This window comes from Petaurus breviceps, unplaced genomic scaffold (genome assembly GCF_028583685.1).
Source record: "Petaurus breviceps papuanus isolate PSGF00001 unplaced genomic scaffold, PetGlider_PUasm1.0 523, whole genome shotgun sequence".
Taxonomy (NCBI): domain Eukaryota; kingdom Metazoa; phylum Chordata; class Mammalia; order Diprotodontia; family Petauridae; genus Petaurus; species Petaurus breviceps.
This window is the reverse complement of record NW_027186356.1, coordinates 1,463,749-1,486,489: the sequence shown is the minus strand read 5'-3', so window position 1 is coordinate 1,486,489 and position 22,741 is coordinate 1,463,749. Positions and strand designations below refer to the sequence as shown.

The 22,741-nt window shown below is 42.6% G+C and overlaps 1 protein-coding gene across 1 annotated transcript in view; it reads right to left on the bottom strand.

Annotated features, from left to right (window-relative positions):
* Positions 1-22,741, bottom strand: part of SBNO2 (strawberry notch homolog 2) — a 232,338-nt gene that overhangs the window by 110,072 nt on the left and 99,525 nt on the right. Inside the window, exon 4 of the mRNA XM_069102026.1 lies at positions 12,083-12,206. Coding sequence (XP_068958127.1) covers positions 12,083-12,206 — 124 coding nt within the window. The remainder of the gene's footprint in view (positions 1-12,082; positions 12,207-22,741) is intronic.

Genomic DNA, 22,741 nt, shown 5'->3' with positions numbered 1-22,741 from the left:
ACACACACACACACACACACACACACACACACACACACACACACACATGCCCCCTACCCCTATTTTGTTAGGGCCAGAGGAAGAGGAGATGACTTTCCCAAAATCCACACAGGCTAGGAACTCCAGACCAAATGGAAGAGATGGGATTGATCGGCCACGCAGTGCCCCGTCAACCTGAACCAATTGGGAAAGGATGAAAGTCAGCACTGGTAGCAACGGAGAAGGTAGTTGCGCTGTTCCTGGAACAAGACACTCCATGTTTGGGTTCTGGGCTGCCCCCATGCCTAGAAGGCCCTCCCTCTTCATCTCCATCTCCTGGCTTCTTTCAAGTCTCACCTTCTCTCTCACTTTGTGAAGGAGGCCTTTCTCAATCCTGCTTAATTCTGCCTTCCCTCTGCTGATTATTCCCAATCTGTCCTGAATACAGCTTGTCTGGACACTGTTATCTGAATGCTTCCCTCATTAAACTGTGAGTTACTCAAGAGGAGGGACCATTTTTTGCCTTTCTTTGTATCTCTAGCACTTAGCACAATGTCTGGTGCATAGTGGGTGCTTAATAAATATTTTCTAGGGGCAGCTAGGTGGCACAGTGAATAGACTACAGGTCCCGGAGTCAGGAGGACCTGAGTTCAAATGTGGCCTCAGACACTTAATACTTACTAGCTGTGTGACCTTGGGCAAGTCACTTAATCCCAATTACCCTGCCTTCCCCCTCTAAAAAGCAAAAATTAAAAAAAAGTTTTCTGAGTGACCAACTGTTGTACCAAATTCCAAGCTGAAGAAAGAGGACAAAGAAAAGGGCAACCGTGATGCCACCCAAAGCAGAGAGAGGCAAAATGAGGTGGCCAACCAGTGACACCAGTGAAGAGGGGGAGGTCTGTGGATCTGCAGGATCCAGGTCTGCACATGGGCCTGGGCACGTCGATTTTAGAACACAGAAGCAAAAGCCAGGTTTAAAGGGAACTGAGAGAATGACCCAGAACAAGATTGAGGGGGTAGGAGGAAAACTTCAGGGAGAGGTCAAGGAAAACAACTTGAAATGAGTCAGTTTGGTGTTCTTGGTGCAGGTGCTGAGCTGACAAGGCAGGGGCTCCCCCTCACTGGAGCTTTGCAAGCAACAGCTAGACGGTTACTCCTTGGGGGTACTGGAGAGGTGGCTATGGTCAGGATACCAGGAGGCCTGTATTACCCCATGGGGTCCCCCCTGGGCTCAGCCTAGGATCCCCTCCCTTTACAGACCACTTGGCTAGGCCACACAGCTACTCCACCTCAAAGGGGCCATGCAGCCACATGCCACAACCCATAAACATTAAGCAGCTGTGAAATTTATGAATGTTCAGAAAATTATCCAGTTTTTTTGGTGGTGGTTTCCAAAATCCTGCTATAGTATTCTACCCCATGACCTCCCACGGCAGGGGATTACTTTACTAATCTCTGGCTGCCGTCCTTCCTTAGTTGATGTTCTCAAATCCCCCCAAGCTGGTTGCCTGACTTCCATTTTGACTTGTCTGTCACTTGAGAAAGTGGTACTAGATAATTCCCTAGGTTCTGCCACAAGACTCTTCTCCAAGGCAGACATCAGAATCCAAAGGAAGGAGGACTAAAGTTAAGAGTCTAGAGTCCTGGGATAGAGTTCCAGAGTTCTGGCAATCACTACTAAGTACCTAACCCTGGGTGACTCACTTTACTACTCTAGGACTCAGTTCCCCTGTAAAATGGGGACAATAATGCTTAAACTTTCCATCTGTCTCACACAGCTATTCGGGTAAAAGCACTTTGTAAATCATAAAGCACCACAGAAATGGGAATTTTATTATTACAAAATGCCAGACTTTGAATAAAACTGTTTAAGGCTTCCTCACAACGTTATGTACACACACATGCACACACACAAACACTTTCTACAAGATTTTATTTCATTTTTAACTAGGTAATAGGGTCATAGGCATTACAATTGCAAGATTTCTTGGAGAATAAGTTTCAACCTCCTTTATTAGGCAGGCAAGTGAGAAAGCTGAGATCCCAAGAAGTGAAACAGCTTGCCAAGGTTGGGTCTGAATCTTAGCCCTCTGTCTCGCACCATGCAAGCATCTATGGCTGGTGGTTATCTATGTGTAGCTCTGGGCAAGGCCCTGGTATTCTTAGGGCCCTTAGATGACCTGGAAGGACCTTTCCCAGCTGCAGAGTTGGGACTGACAGATGCCAACAGATAGAACAATGACTCTGAATATGATTCCAGGGCTAGCTCTAGGCCAGTCCCAAGCCAACTGCCCAGAGAGCAGTTAGAGAGCAGCAAGCAGTCCTAGGTGAGAGCCAGTCCCACCAGAGTACAAACGTTCTGGGATAGAATCCTTCTGTCTCTGTACTGCTGACACACCTCCCTTCACACATGCCCTCTTATACACGCAATAAAGGAGCTAAGATTCCAAAACTAATTTAACCAGAAAGGGAGGTGGGGGGCAGGAGAGGAGAGGAGAGGTAACAGACAACACGCTCCAGAGAATATGAGAGTGATCAGTTACAAAGCCAAGAAGTCTGATCTTAAGATAGTCACAGGAGCCACACAGTCCAGGTCCCTTTTCTATTAGAATCTAGGATTGGCCTCATCTGGAACAACCTCCACAATCCTGTGACAACATCCCCTTAAAGAGAGGCTCCTCCAGTAACTCCCCTTAGGTAAGGTCTCACGGGGGGGTGGGGGGGGGGAAGAAGAACCTGCAGCCTCAAGGCTACATGTGGCCCTCTAGGCCCCCAAGTGCAGCCCTTTGACTGAATCCAAACTTCACAGAACAAACCCCCTTAATAAAGATATTTGTTCCTAAAACTTGGACTCACTCAAAAGGCTGCACCCACGGCCCTAGAAGGCCCTTGAGGCGGCAGGTTTCCCACCCTTGGGACTTTAGGGTAAGGATGTGAACACTAATGTCATCTTTACTCCACACACATCAGACAGGCAGCAATGAACTATTAGGATAGTTCTAGAGAAGGCAGAGAAGGGGAGGAGGGAATAAACATTTATCTAGAGCCCATTACGGGCCAAGCACTGAGCGAAGAGCACTTTACAAACATTATCTTACTTCATCCTCACAACAATCCCACAAGGTAAATGCTATTATTATCCCCATTTTATAGATGAACAAATTCAGGCAGTTAAGTGACTTGCCCAGGGCCACACAGCTAGGAAATGTCGGAGGCTGGATTTGAACCCAGGCCTTCCCTATCTCAGGCCTAGCACACTATTCACTGTATCAGCTAGCTGCCTATCAGGGCCAAGGTGGAGACAGTGACACAGAGGTGGAGAGGAGGAGGCTGTGCCATGGCTGGAGCATCATGGAACAAGCCAGGAAGTACTAATGAGGACATCAGGAGAGAGAATGCTAAAAAAACAGAAACACAACCAAGCAGCTCACACACATACACACTGGCCTAGGAGCCAAGAGCACAAGTCAAGTCAATCATCGGGAGAAGCCAAGGGGTCGAGGAAGCAGAGAATGTGACAGCCCAGGGGACACGACTGTACTGTAACACCAAGGAAAGGCAACTTCCCAAGGTTCAGAATACCAGCATAGGGGCTCTCCATTTTATTCAGTGACAAACCAAGAACAGAGAAGGTCAAAACATGACATCATTCAAAATACAGCATTTACTAAGTGTGATTAAATAATCTCCAAGTACTACCCCACCCCAGGACCTTCCAAACATTCAATCAATTACAAAGTCCCTGGTCTAAATACTACTCCACCCCTAGGCTGTACCTTCATTTAGTCCACCACAAAGCCCCTCTTCTCAAATGGAGATTAGTTTTCAAACATAAGTAAAGTACATTCACTTGTTCAACCATAGAACACAAAAAGGTCAAAAGTTCCCCACCCCTGGATCACAATTGAATCTACCCCAGAGTTACATCAAGTTTAAGCACAGCACTTAATACCCAAATGGAGGTCTTTTCTTCATCTTGACACGAGGCAAGTTCTCAGCAATCTTAGTTCCTGGGGAGACAAGGCTTAGCAAGGCCACAAGATACTCTTTGCCAGTCCCTTCATTAATTCATCCTCTGTCTGTAGAACAGTCCTAGAACCCCTGAAAACATTAGCAAAGCCCTCTCCCAGGATTTCTGTAAACATACAACAAGAAAATCCTTCTTCAGGGCTTATGAACCAACAGAAAGGTTCCCAGACCCCTGCAACAACAGCACTGTCCTTCACCAGTGGACAGTATTCATTCTGTCTGCAGGACAGTCTCCAGACCCCTGCAACAACAGCACTGTCCTTCACCAGTGGACAGTATTCACTCTCTGTCTGTAGGACAGTCTCAGGGCTTCTTAACCAAAAGCCAGGTTCCAGGACTTCTTCAACAACAGGACTGTCTTTCACCAGTGGACAAATCTGGCAAAACAACATCAAAACAGACAAAGTACCAGCAAAACAGCCATGTCTCCTCAGTCCTTGGCAGCTCAGGGGACAGGTCTCAAAAGTCCAGGGCGATTCAAAGTGTCCCCCAGCAATCCTTCTCAGTCTCTCTCTCTGCCTCCACGAGATGCTGCTTCCAAAAAGTTCTTCTGCCTCTCTCTTGTCTCTCCAAATCTACGTCACCAGCTCCTTCCAGTTCTGGACTTTCTTTTCACATCAACAAGTCCATCCCACAGGTGGGATTAACAAGCTCTGGGTTTTAACACAATTAATTTGAAAACCAAGCCAATACAGGGGAATCTTTAGTTGCCATTACTATCACAACGACCTGACAGCAGGATGACAGTTGGACAAGCTCAGCAGGCCGGCAGGAGGGCCGAGGCTGGCATGTCCTCTCTGTAGCTACCCCCATTTGTTCCCTGAAAGGGAAATGCCATCCAGGCCTGGTTCACCCACAGCTGGGGCCTTTCTGCCACCAAGCAGCTGGATAAATGGCAGGGGTCACGTGATGCTGGCATCTGACTCACACCAAAACAACTCCACAGCTAAGGAACATGCTGGAAACCCAGCACAAAAAGATCTGCCATGGGAGACGACAAGCCAACAGCTTGTACTAAAAAACTCATTATACACAGGATAAACTGAAAGGACTCGACAAGGGAAGGCGCCAGAATAAGGAGGCATGGGGAAAGTCTCCCTGTAAAGGGTGGAGTTTTAGCTGAGACTTGAAGGAAGCCGGTGAAGCCCAGAGGCAGATGTGGAGGGAGAGCAGTCCAGGCCCAGGGGCAGCTGGGTAAATGGCTACTGTGGGGGGTGGCAGAAGGAGAGCTTGGGCAGGGCCTAAGGCACGTATTTACCTTGTAGGTTCACAGGCTTGGGGGCTGAGCACTGGAGGAGACCCCAGGGATCATCTTGCTGCTCTACAGAGAATGTAAGCTCCTCGAAGACAGGGCTCATTTTTGCCTTTCTTTGGATTCCCAATAGAATACACAGTTCCCCACAGAAAACTCTGGCCAGGGCAGACGAAGTGTCCTATTGCCCAAGGTCACTTGGCAGGAGGTAACAGCCCACATGGGAATCCAGATCCTTGGATTCCAAACCCAGCACAACATCTCTCAGGGCTGCTGGTGAGGCTCCAGTGAGATAATGTAGTTAAACACTCTGCAAGCCCTCAAGCACCCCAGAAACATCTGCTCCTGTGATCACTGCCAGTATTAGCCCAACCTGATTTTACAGATGAGGAAACACAGCCTCAGAGAGGTTACGTGACTTGCCCATTGACTGTCACAGAACTATTAAGTGTCAGAGCAGTTTAGAGTACCTGATAGCTCTCTGCTGCCACTTCATTGGCTCAAAAGTAAAGGCAAGAGGAACCGGCAGACAGTGAAGTATTACGGGAACGTACGAATGAAAAAGCATTTATTTATTAAGTGCTTTCAGCACCATGCTAAAAGTAGGGGACCCAGAGAAAAAAAGGGTAGACAGTGTTCTGCTCAAGAAATTCACGGTCTAGGCAACATGAGCAAACAAGGGAAGCAAAGCAAGCAGAGCAACCCAACTTTACACTCCCATTTTGGGGACAAAAAGGGTCAAAGCATGGAAAAGGAGGAAGACAGTGAAGTCAGAACTCCTGTACCAAAAGCTTCTAAAAAAAAATACGAGCTGGTTACAGGCCATAGAGGACCTTAAGAAGGATTTTGAAAACCAAGTAAGAGAAGTGGAGGAAAAATTGAGATGAGAAATGAGAATGATGCAAGAAAAATTATGAAATGAGAACCAACAATCTGACTGAAGAAAATAACACCGTAAAAAATAGACTAACTCCAATGGCAAAAGAGGCTCCAAAAGGCAAAGAGGAGAAGAATGCCTTAAAAAGCCGAATTTGCCAGATGGAAAAAGAATCTCAAAAGCTCACTGAAGAGAATCATTCCTTCAGAATTAGATTGGAGCAAATGGAAGCTAGTGACTTTATGAGAAATCAAGATACTATTAAACAGATCCAAACAAATGAAAAAATAGAAGGCAATGTGAAATATCTCACTGGGAAAGCCATTGACCTGGAAAATAGATCCAGGAGAGAGAATTTAAAAATTATTGGACTACCTGAAAGCCATGATCAAAAAAAGAACCTAGAAATCATCCCCAAGAAATTCTCAAGGAAAACTGCTCTGATGTTTTAGAACCAGAGGGCAAAATAGAGGTCGAAAGAATCCACTGATCACCTCCTGAAAAAGATCCCAAAAAGAAAACTCCTAGGAATATTATAGCCAGGTTCCAGAATTCCCTGATCAAGGAGAAAATATTATAAGCAGCCAGGAAGAAACATTTTGAATATTGTGGAAACACAATCAGGATAACACAGGATCTGGCAGCTTCTACACTGAGGGATCGAAGGGCTTGGAATATGATACTCCAGAGGTCAAAGGAGCTGGGATTAAAACCAAAAATCACCTACCCAGCAATACTGAGTATCATGTTTCAGGGGAAAATATGGTCATTCAGTGGAATAGAGGACTTTCAAGCATTCTTGAAGAAAAAACGAGTTGAATAGAAAATTTGACATTCAGATACGAGAAGCATGAGAAGAAGGTAAACAGGAAAAAGAAACTATAAGGAACTTACCAAAGTTGAACTATTTACATCCCTACATGGAAAAACAGTAATTGTAACTTATAAAACTTTTCTTAGTATGAGAATAGTTGAAGGGAATAGAAATATATATATATTTCTATATATACATATATATACATACATACATACATGTCTATACAGGAGGGTATATGGGCATATGAATACATATGTGAATGTGTGTATATATGTGTACAGGTATACAAAGATAGAGGGCACAGGACCAATTTAATAAGAAGAGATGATACTTAAAAGATGAAATTAAGAGGTGAGAGAGGAATATAATGAGAGGAGATGGGGAGAGATAGAATGGGGTAAACTATCTCATATAAAAGAGACAAGGGAAAATGGTTACAATGGAGGGGAAGAACAGGAAGGCAAAAGGGAATGGGTTAACCTCATTCTCACTGAATTTGGCTTAGCGAGGGAATGACATACACACTAAATATGGCATCTCACCCTACAAAAGAGTAGGGGGGAAGGGGATGAAAGGGGGGATGACAGAAGGGATAGCAAACTGGGGGGGAGGGAAGTTGGAAGCACCCACTTTTGAAAAGCGACAGGATCAAAACAGAGAATAGAACAAGTGGGAGGGAGGATAGGAGGGAGGGAAATAGTCAGTCTTTTACAATATATCCACTATGGAAATGTTTTGCATAGCTACACATGTACAACCTATATCGAATTGCTTATCTTCCCAGTAAGGGTGGGTGACAAGGGAGGAAGGGAATGAATCTGGAATTCAAAATTTTAAAAACAAATGTTTAAAAAAATATATTTATATATATACACATACTATTATTAATATTATTTTACATGTAACTGGGAAATAAGATATACAGGCACTGGGGTATAGAGATTCACCATGCCCTGCTGGAAAGTTGGAGGAAGTATGGAAGAAGATATGGGAGAGAGCAAATTGGAGAAGGGGATATCCAATGGAATCACTATTTTGGGGTGGTAGGTAGGGGAAAAACAGGGAGAAAATTTGTAACTAAAAATCTTGCAGAAATGAATGATATAAACGGGAAGTTAATAAAGCATTTGATAAAAAAAATAAAGTTAAAAACTTAAAAAAAAATAAAGAAATTCACAGTCTAGTTGGGACAGACAACACATAAAAGAAAATCCATATACAGTGTCAATAATAGAAAGGGCTGTGAGTCCTAAGAGCTCAGTAAGGAGGGGGATGGTATAACGGCAACCACACTGGCATACCCAGGATGGCTACTAGCACAGGTTCTTAGATCTGCTTTACTAGGAAAAATAGCTGTTTAAGGGGTCAACAGTCTTTTCTGATTACATTCACTAGTTCAGCGAAAAAGTCAGAACCATGAATTTCAAAGAAAATACAAGCATAGAAATAAAGACTAACAGACAGGGCTCTGACTGCCTGAATCAACTATAAGCTTTACATACATCCCTAGATCGAGAATCTTTACCTCTGAGCAGTGGGGGAGCTCTGAATGTACGGCCACTAAGAATCTCGACCGGGAATCACAAGATCCTTCTCATAAGCGAGCCCCCTAGCCGCTCTCTCTCGGGTCGGCTCCTCTCTCTACTCTTTCCTCCCCCTCCAAACAATACAAAGTATACTGTTTCCAATCAAACACTCTTGATTCAACCAAAAACAAGATTCTATCAAAGGCACTTGATTGGAGAAAACTCAATCCAGAAAAACAGCAGAAAGCCCCACTTTGCTCACCATTGCAGATGGTGAGGCCTCAAAGTTCTTAGTTCACCTGAGCAGTGAAGATGATTGTGCTGGGGAACTCGAGGGCACAGAGGCAGAAGAGGCAGTGAGAATTGGCGCTCCTCCTCTGCCTCCTCAGAAGCAAGGGAGCTGCTGACTCCCACAGAAGTCAAACCCTGTGAGCAAGAAGGAAGAAGCCCAGTCTAGGGCCAGGGGAAGGGGAAATCACAGCAACAGGACACACTGATAAAATGCCCCAGCTTCACAGAGCACTCTCTTTACAACAACCCAGTGGGGTATGCACTGCAAGTACAACTGTCGGGTTACACAGGAGTAAGCTGAGGCTCCGAGGGAAGAACTATCTTCGACTCGGTCCAACCAACTTTTATTCAATTCTAACTATGTAGGATCAAGCTGTCAAGCCAGTGTAGTCCAACCAGATTAAAATGTAATCACGAAACATCTAGCAAAATAAATAAAAATACAAAACAATGAAGATGCTGTGGTTTCATGGTGTGTCCTTGCAGCACCATCCCAAAGAATTCAGACTCAGATCACCTCTGATCCAAATACAGGCATTTACAGAGAGCTGGTGCCCCTCAGAATCAGGCTAGGTTCCAAAAGGAGGCAGCAACTTCGTAAGACAACACAGGAAAATTTTATAGGGTCCTGATGCTGCTTACATAACAGAAATTATGAGTGAACTGGGTCTGGGGGCAACAGCTGTCTAGGGGCAGAGGCTGTATTGAGTCTGGGGGCCTGTGGTGTGGTTAAATCAGGACATGCCTGCTGTTCAGTGGGGCCCATAAGGAAGTTAGAATGTTGGGGCTGGAGGCAGCTTTATCAGGATTGCATCAAAGATAATGTTAATCTATGGTTTTCTGTGTCATTATGAGGCCTATAAGAATTGATACCACAGGTATAGAGGATAACATGCTGGGTGCTAGGGATACAAAGATTTTTTTTTTAATGATACAATTCTTACCCCAAAAAAGTTTATGCTAGTAGGAGAATGAGGTATGTGTACAAATGGCTGTGATACACTTACGTGAGAGAAGTCAAACCAAGGAGGGGGGAGACTTGAGGGGAAGAGATAATAACTTGTGAGAAGGACTCAAGGAAAGCATCATGGGAGAGGTAGCACCTGAGCAGGGCTCTGAAAGGGACCAGGGGGCTGGAGGGGAAGGTTCTCCTCACATGAGAAATGTAGGACATGTAAAAACAAATAATTACAGATATGGAAGCAATCCATTCCAGGTACGCACAAATGCATGGAGGCAAAAAGGAACAATAAAGCAGTCTAGCTCCACTGATACTGCTGCTGTTTGGTCTTTGTTCTTGATGAGGACCATGACCTCAGAGCAGTGGTCCCATGGCATCCAAGTGAATTGGGTTTAAGTGAGAGAAGGCTATGCAAAGTCACCAGCCTCACTTTCTGTTCTGGAGCCATTTGAGCCCAGTGGCCACATACAGATCAGGACATAGAGATGGCCCAGGCTGCAGTGGGGGACCTTGGCCTTTTCAATCTAAGATATTGAACAGGTCTCAGTTTGATGGAGGCAGTGCCCATTCAGTGATCAAGGCTTTAAAAAATGAGGCAAAGAATGGTCTCTTAAAAAAAATAGATCTGGGAGGGGAAGACCTTCAGAGTTTCTGGCCAAAACAGAAATAACTGCTATTTACATTCATTCTGAGATAATTAGGGCCCAAACAGTGACCAAGGAGGGCTTGGTCTGGGACCAAAATAATTTGGGGTTAAGGCTGATCTTTAAGAGAAAACAAAACAAAACAAAACAAAAAAGTTTCAGAGATTAAAATTTACATTCCCTTTGGGCAGAGCACAGACAGGTAAGGGTGTGATACCTTATGTAGAGAGAGAAGGAAAAAAGGGAGGGAGGGAGGGAGGGAGGGAGGGAGGAAGGAAGGAAGGAAGGAAGGAAGGAAGGAAGGAAGGAAGGAAGGAAGGAAGGAAGGAAGGAAGGAAGGAAGGAAGGAAGGAAGGAAGGCATGTTGCCCAACTGGAAACTTGGTCTCTAGTGACCAGCTCCTTCTCTACTCGCAGAGGCTGCTGTTTGTCCTTCATTCTCAAAGAGGACCACGACATCAGGAAGGTGATGCCATGACATGCAAGTAAATTCAAGTAAATGCAAGTGAGGGAGGGCTGTGCAAAGTCACTAGCCTCATTTTCTCCTCTGGAGTCATCTAGGTCTAGTGGCCAGATATGGGTCAGGATGTATATAATATATAAAGAGGAGTAGTTTGAGATAAAACTGGATAGGTAGTCTGGAGAAAAACTATAGAGGGCCTTGAATGCTGAACTAAAGAGTTTGTAGCTGAACCTATAGGCATTGTGCAACAACTGAAGGGTTCTGAGCTGGAAGGTAATGTATTAAGAAGGTTCCTTCAGCAATATGTGGAAGACAGATTGAAGAGAGGAGAAACTAGTGGTATGAAGACCAGTGAATAGTTATCACAACAGTCCAGGCTAGAGATCACGAAGGAATAAAACACAACAGTGATGGTGGGAACAGGGAGAGAAGGAAGGAGATGAGACATATTACATAGGGAGATGGGAGGAAGTCATAGAATTGAACCTTTCATTTGACCAAGAAAGTTCCTGAGGCTCCAACAGAATAAGTGACTTGTCAAATGTCACAACACTAGTAATAAACAGAGGAGAGGTTTTCCAGTTTCTACAGACAGTGTTCTTCCCAGGCAACTACTGTCCCAATTCTAAGTGCTGAGGTGGGACACTGGGACCTTGATTCAAAATTATAAATAAGTTCAGGTACCACTACATCTTGCAGCTACAAATCCTCTGCATTTGGCCTATGACATGAACTTCCAGAGAAGATTTTATGACTGGGAAAAGCCACTTTCCTTTATCTCAAATTGGATCCCAATCTATGAAGGACTTTGACAAGACAATCATGTCAGGACATGACTGGACAATAAAGGTTATACTGTCTTCTTACCCAGACCCCCTACAAAGTCACCCAAACTAGACCCTTCAATATGGAAGCCACAGGACTCTGACACAAGAACAAAGTCTATGAAGCAGCTGAGGCCTGGGGACCACTCTAGTTACATGATCTCTGATGAAGAAAATGTCTCATTTCCCCTTTCAAAAGCATCACCATCAACTAAAGTCATCCAGCAAAGTGTAAAAAATGAGACTCCAAAAGACAAATGGGGTAGAGGGTGTGGCTGACAGTGCCCCTAGAGGCATTCAGAGAAGACCATCCAAATCTTTTCCAAAAGCAAAAGACAAGTCTAGTTAAAGACCCTAAATAATCTTGGAGGGGGTTGGAGGAGGAGGGGTGTGCTGGGGGCTAGGACAGGGTGAACTTACCTGAGGAAAGTCACCATTTTTTGGTAAGAAGCTGGCAGAGCCCACAGATGCATAGTTTGCGTCCAGGCAATGTTGTCTGTTGATGGAATCTGGGTAAGGGTAGGAAGGGGCAGTCATATATGGCCTGGGGAAAGAAAAGAAAACAGGTGACTATGACAGCCTCCCAGAAGGCACTGCTTTCAGAATTACCAGAGACCAAGGCACTGTGTGTGTGCACCATGGGTGGTTCTCGTCTGGTCCGTGATTAAGGGCCAACACTTTTTAAGGGGTACACAGAGAAGCTGAGGTGAATCCAAGTGTTAGAAAAGGCAGAAGATCTGAGGATCATTAGCTGAAAGAACAAGAACATTTAGCCTGGAGTAGAGCTTACTTAACCCTCCTATTTTGCCACCCATACCCAGCTGCAAAGGTCGGTCAATTCTGTTGTTTAATTATTTTTCAGTCATGTCTGAACTCTCCATGACTCCACTGGGGCTTTCTTTTTTTGGAGGGGAGAAGACAGGGCAGTTGGGGTTAAGTGACTTGACCAGGGTCACACAGCCAGTAAGTGTTAAGTATATGAGGCTGTATTTGAACTCAGGTCCTCCTGACTCCAGGGCCAGTGCTCTATTCACTGCACCACCTAGCTGCCCTCATTGGGGTTTTCTTGACAAAGATACTGGAGTGGTTGGCAACTTCCGTCTCCAGCTCATTTTACACACGAGGAAACTGAGGCAAACAGGATTAAAGGATCTGCCCAACATCACCCAGCTGGTAAGTGTCTGAGGCCAGGTTTGAACCAGGAAGAGGAGGCTTCCTAACTCTAGGCCCAGCACTTTATCCACTGCACCACCTAGTTGTCCACTGCCAATTCTACCTACAAAATTTAGCTTATAGCCCCCCAACTCACACTGCAATTCACCCTACTTTGGGTTTTCAATTCTTCTCCCAAAGAACTGAAATCACATGCTAACAAATCTTCCAGCCTTCAACCTCTGTCCTCAGCAATCCATCTTCCCTATGCTGCCAGTGTTGCCAGTGTAACCTTCAGAAAGAACAAGTCCTCTGAACATCACCCTCTACTCACAAACATCCAGTGGCTCTGAATCCCAGCATTCAAGGTTCTCTACAACCTGGCACGATCTGATTCCTTTCAAGAATCAACTCTAATGGCTCTCCTCAAACAGAAACACTTTGGCCCTGGTCCTGGTCCAAGGATGGTCCAGTCTCCATCCCTCTGCTCACATGGTCTGACCAACCAGTCAGTCAATAAACATTCACTAACTGCTTCTTATGTGCTGGGTACTATGCTGAGTGAGAGGAAATATACAGAAAAGGGAACCCAATCCTTGGCTTCAATGAGCTCCCATTCCAGAGGGAGAAACGACACGTATTACCAGTCACATACGCATGCAAAGTAAATACCAGATGATTTCAGAGGGAAGACTTGGCATGTGCCATCATCAAACTCCCACTGTCTCCATCTACTGAAGTTCTTTTCTTCCTGCAAAGCAGGAAGTACCACTTCTTCCTTGCAGCTGTCACTAATTTCTCCAACTTCCATCTCTCAGCATAAAGCTATCTCTCTATCCTCACTCTTGGAGTATACTATCTACTCACTTCTTACGTATATCAGTTACTTTTACATATATCTGTCCTGCTTATTAGAGAGATAAGTTCCTTAGGGCTATAGACACCATTGGTAGAGATATGAATTAGTTCAACCACTTCAAACAAACAATTAAGAATTATGCTAATAAATATGCTAATAAAATGTCCAATCCCTCAGTCCAGAGATCCAACAGCCAGAGAGACTCCAAGGAAGTCAATGAAAAAAAGAAAGGTCATGTATACACAACAATATTTATACTAGCACTTTTATGTATTTGCAAAGAGCTAGAAAGAAGGGAGATTTTTATCTTTTGGCCAATGTGGCTGCTACTCCTACCTCTACTCTGGCAAAACTCTAAAAGTCACACCAGGTCAAATAACAATCAAGAAATCTAATGAGAAACTACAGTGATTCCATCTCAGAACTGAATAAAAAGCCAGTCAAAAGCCCTTTGGCAATAAGAAAGGGGCTTCCATCAAAGTCAGGGAAACAAGTCATCAGTCTCCTAGAAGGATCAGAGACAAATGGAGCCTCTGCATCTGGAGGCAGCAAGAGGTCCCTCAGAAAACCCCAGGGTGGTCAGAAAACCAACAGTGACAACATATGTCACCAGAAGCAGCAGCTACTAGTAAGGACTATGATATATATGCCAGGGCTACAAGGCCCTAAAACTTCACAGAGGACCCTGAATATCCAGGGCTTTAAACCTCAAAGATCCAGAAGGTCCCTTTATGAGCAGAGGTCAGTGCAGGATCCCAGGCTGAGGATAGGAATTAAGGTCAAGAAGAAACAGGATCAACCTTCCCAACCAAAAGTGGGGCAGGAGATACATGCTAGATCTGTTACAAAATTCATGAAGGCTGCAGAAATTAGTAAAATTAAAATCTCAACCATTATCAAGAACTGCTGTAGGTCCAAAGGTAGCAAAAAAAAAATTAAGAAAAGGTAATTACTGACCTCCTTGAAAACCATGATTGAAAAACCCCAAACTTTAAACACAACATTTCAAGAAATGATAAACAAAAACTACCCAGGTCTATTAGAACCAGACAGCAAAGTGAAAGGAACTTCAAAAGGAAAAGTCCCAAGAATGTCCTAAAGAAAATCCATTTTCCCCATTAATGAAAAAATATTAACAAGCATCCAAAAAAGAGTTCAAGTACCAAAGAGCCATAACACCTGATAGCTTCTACAATAAACAAAAGGAGAGCTTGCAATACAATATTCCAAAAGGAAAAGGATATGGGCTTATAGGTAAGAATAACTTATGCTCCAAAGCTGAGTATAATTCTACAGGTGGAAAAAACAGAGAAATAGAGGACTTTCAAGTATTTCTGATGGAAAGACTAGCACTATATAAATTCTATAAAGCAAATACAAGAGTCAAGAGAAATCTAGAAAAGTAAATTCATTTGAACAACTGGAAGGAGGGATATAACGAATTCGGGCTAACATTCTAATGAGGGAGAGGAAATAAATGTCTCATCACAGCATTTATGTCATCAAAATGTAATGAGGAAGACTTCTTTTTAATTCTTATTTAAAAAATCAGAGGACCATGGGGTAGGCTGGTTCTTTTCTGAGGGTTAAGAAGGGACAGTAGAAAGATTGTAACAACACAGAAAGAAGAGGGATGAAATGTGATTTTTCTCATAATTGGGGTGTATAAGAGGAGCATATAAACTGAGAGGAAAGAGTAGGAGTAGCAGGTATCATAAACCCCATTCATCTTGTGTGCACCCCAAAAACTGTGTGCAACAGGAATCCTTACCCAAATAATATTCAGAGGTTTCTCAAGGTAGGAAGCAGAAAAGAATGGTTTATTATGATCTTGAGAAAGGGCCACCCTCCTGACAAATGGTCAGGGAAGAGAAGCAATTTACAAAAGGAAATGGCGAAGTTATAAAGCCCTAACACGGAATTCTCCCCTAACCCCCCTCCTGACCCTTTTCTTCCATTGGCTAGAAGTTAGGTACACAATCTAAGTGCGGCAATCCACCTCAAGTACTAGAACAAGAAAACAGTAGATCACCCAATGTACATTTGAGAGAGCACTTTTGTCCTTATTTGGCATATCTTGTACTGAGGTGGCAATGGGGAGGGTCTCCATTGCTCTAAGTTCCAGATCCCTGTAAGGTCAGGTGACTTCTAAACTTAGGCCTAATGGATGCTAAAGCCACTCTAGATTTGATTTTTCAGAATGGCGAAATTTCACTGAAAGTTATCCCTCACAATCTGAAACAGACAAAAGAAAGCTAAACAACACAGGTACACGCACACACACACACACACACACACACACAATTTGGTGTGGAAAAACATCAAATACAACAAGGAAATAAATGGGGATGGGTAAAGTGAGGGAGTGGTTAAGAGTAAAGATAACACCTAGGAGGAAAAAGTTGCCAAACAAAAACAATATTTTTTCTACAACTTCCTGATCCTAAAGAAGGAATTTTTTAAAAAAGAAAAAAATGGAACTGGAACATATGGGGTGTCAATTAACTGGGGAATGGATGAATAAATCACGGTGTATAAATAAACATAATGGAAACTCACTGCTCTTCAATAACTGATGAGACCTTTTCAAAGATTCCTGAAAAGTGGGAACTGAGGCTGAGTGAAGTAAGCAGAGCCAGAAGTACAACTTATACAATGACAACACAGTCAAGAAAAACAACTCTGAACAGTCACAAGAAATCTTACCTCCCATGAGACCCAAAATGAAGCATGTTATCCTTTTCCAGACAAAAAGGCAATGGATTCACAGTGCAGAAAGAAAAATACATTTTTTGTGCATGTTCACTGCGTGGATGAATTTTGCTTGACTATGCTTATTTGTTATCAGGAGTTTTTCCCAGTTGTTGTTGTTTTGTTTTATATTGGGGGGAGGAGGGGACAATAGTGATACCCAACAAAATGAATCATTAACACATTTTAAAAGATGAATAGAGGAGAACAAAAGGAAAGTCAGTTTTGAAAGTAATGTCTGGAGTATATAACATTTTTTGTAAACAAAAGACTACAAAATGAAGACTCATTTTCAAATACATTTCTCTTTTTTGTGTTCTACGTAGACAGAAATGTTCATTGTAGGGGTGGATAAGTTCAGAATCAATCAAATAAAATTAAGAAGACATAAAAGGAATGACCATCAATTAGGGAAATAATTAAATAAATTGTACCACATAGAAGTGATGGAATATTACTATGCGCTGTTATTGCAATGAAATAATGAAAATGAAAACTACAAAGAAGCATAGGAAGTTATACAACAGATGCAAAGAGAAGAAAGTATAAAAATGGTATACATAAGGATTACAAAAATGTAAATGGAAAGAAAAACAACAAAAATCTTGAAATCAAGTGCTATAAAATTATACCAACCAGACTTGGACCCAAAGAACCACGAGACTACACCTTCTTGCATTCTCTGAAGTGGTGCTGACTGACTATGGATATGGAATACAACACATCATGAAGGACTTGGTTATTTGTTGATTAATTTTGCTGAGAATCCCCTCCCCCCCCCACCAACTTTATCTTTGTTATAGGGTTTGTTCTCTGGGAGGCAGGGTTAAACTGAGAAATGAAGATGATGTAAAAATAAGATATCAGTAAAAATTTACATTAAAAAAGATCCTTGAGACAAATGTTGGTGTTATGTCTTTGCACCCCCAGCCCAGTACCTTGCAAAAAAAGGCACTTAGTAAATGTTTGCTGAATTGAGGGACATAATCATTTGTTGTTCAATACATGAAATCCCTTCATGTAAATGAGGGATAAAGCTTTAGAAAGCTCTTTTATAAAGGCAAGATCTGAAGCAATGGACATAAACCAAATGCTTTTTTCATCATAAAAAATGCTGTGTTAAAACTTAACAGGATCATGTATTGTCTACACCTCTCAAGGAAGCATGTAACAGTGAGGGTGTAGTCAGTTGTAGAATGATCTTCAAGTCAGGTGGACCTGATTCAAATCTGATCTCAGAGACTTAACATTTACTAACTGTGTGACATTGGGCAAGTCACTTAACCCCAACTGCCCTGCCTCTCCCCTTCCAAAAAAAAAAAAAAAAGCCTATGGGTCCTCCTCATCTTCTCAACAGAGACGTCCTCCAAAAAAGCAAATATCCTTCTGATAGAGAATTAGAGAGAGGGGAAAGCAGGAATATGAATTAGTTGATCGTGATGCCGTTTTGAATCTTGTTCCAGGGGAGAAGGAGTTACTATTAACATGTATGAGTTTTCCCTTTCTTGTGGAATCCTTCCCCCTCTGAGATATCTTGAAAAATAATCAATGCCTACACCCCTAAAGTTATGTCATATACAGCATGGATTGATTCTGTTCCTATTTTCATGGCCCCTTTTCCTTAAGCACCATCGCCACTTCCTCATATGTAGTCTTTGGGGTACTATGTTCTTAGAACTGAAATGTAGTATTTCCTCAATAACATGAACAGTCAACAAACGTTTAGTGAGCAGGCACTGTGCTGCTAAGACTTCCAGATGCTAAGAAAGGTATTAGCATGGCCCCTGAACCTCAGAGAGTTCACACTCTTGTGGGGAAGGCAACATATAAACAACACTTAAGATATTAACAGTGTAAACTGAATATACTAGCATGGGGGAAGAGGGAAAGGATGAGGAGAGGGACATGAAAGACATCAGCAAAGTCCTGTGGCATAAAGGTGCATCTAAGTCAAGGCTTGAATGAAATCAGGAAAGCCAGGAGGTGGAGGCGGGGAACCATCCTAGACATGGGGACTAGTCAGTGAAAAAGTACCAAGTCCAGAGATGCATTGCTGTGTTTGAAGAAGAGTGAGTGAGGAACAGTGTCAGCCTGAAATAAAGAAGACTACCAAGCAGCAAAAACTAGCATCTTTAATCGGGGCAAAGGAATTGAGATTCAGAACACCACATGCACAGAAGTCCTGGAGTGCCCATGAGGGGCAGAGGGGACAGGGTTTAAACAGCAACAGGGAAGGAGTCTAATGTAAGGCATAGTCTAGCAAAGCTGTTGCATAAGTTGCTTTGCATAAGAACAGCCAAGGTAGAGGACCCTTGGGAGTGGTGACATCTGGTCAGAACAGCAGGCTCCAGGTGCAGCAACAGGGAATTTCCAGAGATATCCTAAGGCTAGCTCCAACCAGTTATCTTAAAACCTACTCCAATCACAGAGTCAGAATCAGGCAGACCCTCTGATGGCTGTATTCAACAGCAGCAATTCTTTGTGTCCCTAGCACTTAGCGCAGTGCCTGGCTGGCACTTAATAAATGTTGACTGACCCACTCGGAAGGGGACAGGTTGTGAAAAGAGCACTGATGCTAGAGTATTTCCTATGTGATGTGATCCTGGAATCAACAGGGAGTCAGTCATTGACGTAGACTGAGTAGGTCAGCAGCTCTTTTTGTGGTGGCTAAGAATTGGAAATTGAGGGGATGCCCATCAATTGGGGAACAGCTGAACAAGTTGTAGTATATGAATGTAATGGGATACTATTGAAATGGATCTAAACCTGGAAAGACATGAACTGATGCTGAGTGAAGATCTTACACAGTAATAGCAACATTGAGTGATGATCAACTCTGCAAGACTTGGCTCTTCTCAGCAATACAACAATCTAAGTTCTAAGACAATTCCAAAAGACTCATGATGGAAAATGCTATCCACATCCAGAGGAAGAACTATGGAGTCTGAATGCAGATCAAAGCATACCATTTTCTCTCTTTTTTGTTGTTTTTTTTCTTTCTTGTGTTTTCCCTTTTTGTTCTGATTCTTCTTTCACAACATAACTAATGTGGAAATATGTTTAATATGATTGTACACCTATAGGCTGTGTCAGATTGTTTGCTGTCTTGGGGAGAGGGAAGGGGAAGGGAGGGAGGGGGAAATGGAACTCAAAATGTTGAAATCTATCTTTTAAGTGGGAAAAAATAATTAATTAAAGAGAAGGGGAAAAATTTACTTGTGAGAAGAAAAAAAAAAAAGAAATGCTAGCAGACCCATTCCATTTTCTGCCTATTTGCTGTCCGAACAGATTCTTCCACAAATTCTCTTAGGATGATATGGCATAACTAAGTCTTATGTCAAGTTTTTTGAGGCTCAATTTCCCCACTACTGCTTTTCACTGTTTCTGAGGCCAGACCATTCTGTAATCTTGCACCAAACACCTCTGAAATACTTGGCAAATAAGCTTGCAGACTAAAGTGATTTTGTCCCTAACTCTCCCCTGGGAAAGGTGGTAATAGTCAGAAGCAGTGCCTTTACTTTTGCCCAGTTAGTCACTTGTTTAAAGAGACAGGATTTCAGCTTTTAACTGCCCCAATATCATCTTCTCAACTCTATGCTTATCTGATAGTAATCTGATCTGTGACCTAACAGGTCAACATGCAAGCGCACAGAGACAGGTGATTCTGAAATGGCTCCCACATAATAACCTGACATTTCCTATCTTTTAAAATGATCAATTTGTTGTTGCTGTTGCTGTTTTCTTGATGCTTTTCAGGCTCATTAGGTCTCTAACACTTGCTGATAATCCTATGGAAAGAAGTCTTCATGACATATAAGCAGGTGGCCACAATGGGCTGGGCCACTCTGTAATTTTATCTGTTTCATGGATTGCTGTGGCCAAAGAATGAATCACCTAATTGCCCAGTAGGCTGGTGACGTATCTCTATATTAAGTTTGGCTGATCCTTAGCCAAGAGAACTGTAGTCAAAGCCTTTACTTTTCTATCTGGTGTGAATAAATGAATAAAAAATATATTAAGCATTTACTAAGTACTGAACTGCGAGTAGGGACACAAATACAACAGCTAAATAATTCCTGCCCTAAAGGATCTCACTTTCAAATGAGACAACACATGGGGGGGAGAGGGGGAGGAGGAGAAGGGAGAGAGTAAGAGTGTGGGAAGCCACCAAAGAACAATCAGGCAGTCATAGATGTGCCTTTCCAAAGGCAATGGTGGGGCTTATGACACAAACACAAACATTTGTTTCAGTATATGTCATTAAATGACAGACTTCTAAGTATTTAATTATATTTCTTTTTATGCAAATTATTTAAATTATATAATAAATATACTTTAATAATTACGTAATAAAAAAATTCCTAATTTTACATAAGCAATAAATTACTCCAAACCTTCAAGATAATTTATACCTTGACATCAAATAATATTTTACATCATTTACATAGCTATACTAACATGGCAATAAACTTTTGCCAAACAAAAGCTTTTTTTCTAAGACCTTTTTTTATCTGAACATACCAACATATAGCAGAAAACTAGATAAACTTGACAGGATTTTAGCAGTAGATGTAATTTAAGGGAAATAAATTTGTAACATTTATAAAGCTTAATGTTTAAAAAAGTAAAACTTTTTTTGTTTGGTTCTTTGGACACTGCAAGATTTAACAAATTAAAAACATATCTTGCTATGCATCAATCAGTGGCACCATTCAAAACAGCCTTCAAATAAAAGACCATTCAGTAAGCCATTTTCCACATGAGGATGGCCTTTTATTTTCATTGACATGGATGAGTTACAATTTCTTCGACAAATTCAGTGAAAATTATTATGGGACAAAATGAACATTCCTTCAAGAACACTAGAAAGCAAAACACAAAATCCTACATTAGTAAACTGGCATTAAAACACATTCACACAACATTGTGAAAATCCTATAACTGCTTGTTTATCAGAGCCGTACCCTCTGAATTCAATAGTTTATCAACATTTCCTTAGGGGGAGGATCAAAAATAAAAACGAAAATCCACATTTTAAAAAAAAATTCTCTTCTCTAGAACAATTTATTTCCGAAGTTGAGTAGAAATGGTAAAAGACAAGGAATGGGGAGAATTTACACACATGTCCCCTGAGTGGAAAATGACTTGGCATAGATGGCTATCAGGAAAATGGAGATCCAAGGTACCAGCAGGTGCAAAGCGTCTAACGGATCGGCTCCTCCTTAGCACGGTCCTCTGGTGGGCCCATCCGGACCCCCAAGCGGCAGCAGGACAGAAAGCAGCCAGAGTGAAAATGAAGACTCGCACTCTTTCCCCCAGAGTGCTACAATGAGTGGCTTCATTCCCCTGTTCAGGGTCTTGCCTTCAAACATCCTGCTCCTTCATCCAAGTGATTTGTAGGGATAGCAAATTTCACTGAGCTCATGATAAAGGGATTTTTCCCTTTCAGACTGCCCAATCTGCAAGCTATGACATCAGAAGCAAGGAACAGAAGACGGTGGGAGGTAAGGCCCTTTTAGATTTCTGTGGATAATTCGGTACCTTATTAAGGTACCATGTGAGAGATAGGACACTGTGAGGAAAGTAGATGGGTGGCCAGGAGAGATGATCCATTTACCCCCAGGACACAGACTGGCACAGAAAGGTTTTTGTACTCATTAACATGGACCACCAGGAGACACTGTTTAGTAATTACTGGGCAAATGGCCATTGTCTATTTATGGCTGGCAGAAATCAAGCTTTGGCAAATATACTTAACAGCCCTCCTAAATAAAGGGTTAGGTGTCTCACTGAGGGGACTCAAGGCCTATACCAGAAGACTTGTGGAAAGCAAGGGGTAATAGTGTCCCACTTCCTTCCTGGGAGGTGACAAACCTCAGAACTGAGGCCCTGAGACAGCAAAACTTGGGAGGTGTCTGCCAATGTAGGTAAGGGTCCCTGCCCTCTCTGAAAGAGCACAGCAGTACCCCAGCAGAGGATTACAGATGAGTCTGGAAGTGAAGACAATGGAGCCTACAGCTGACCAGTGAAGAGCAAGCCCTGGACGTCAAGAACACTGACGTGCCCAGCAAAAATCTGCATGACCTGGGAGGAACAAGTCTGGTCTAGTAGAGCAAACTTCACAGCACAGAAGCAGCATGAGGAAAAAGTGAAAAACATGAGGAAAACTGTGGAAAGTGGAAAGATGAGAGTCTGGCAGTGCCAGAACTGTGAATTGCCTTATATGTGAACTGCACATATGTTCTTTACATGGATCCCTTACTTTAGCTAGATTCTAAGTTTGGTTCCCATTCTCCCCTCGGATGCTCTATTTACAG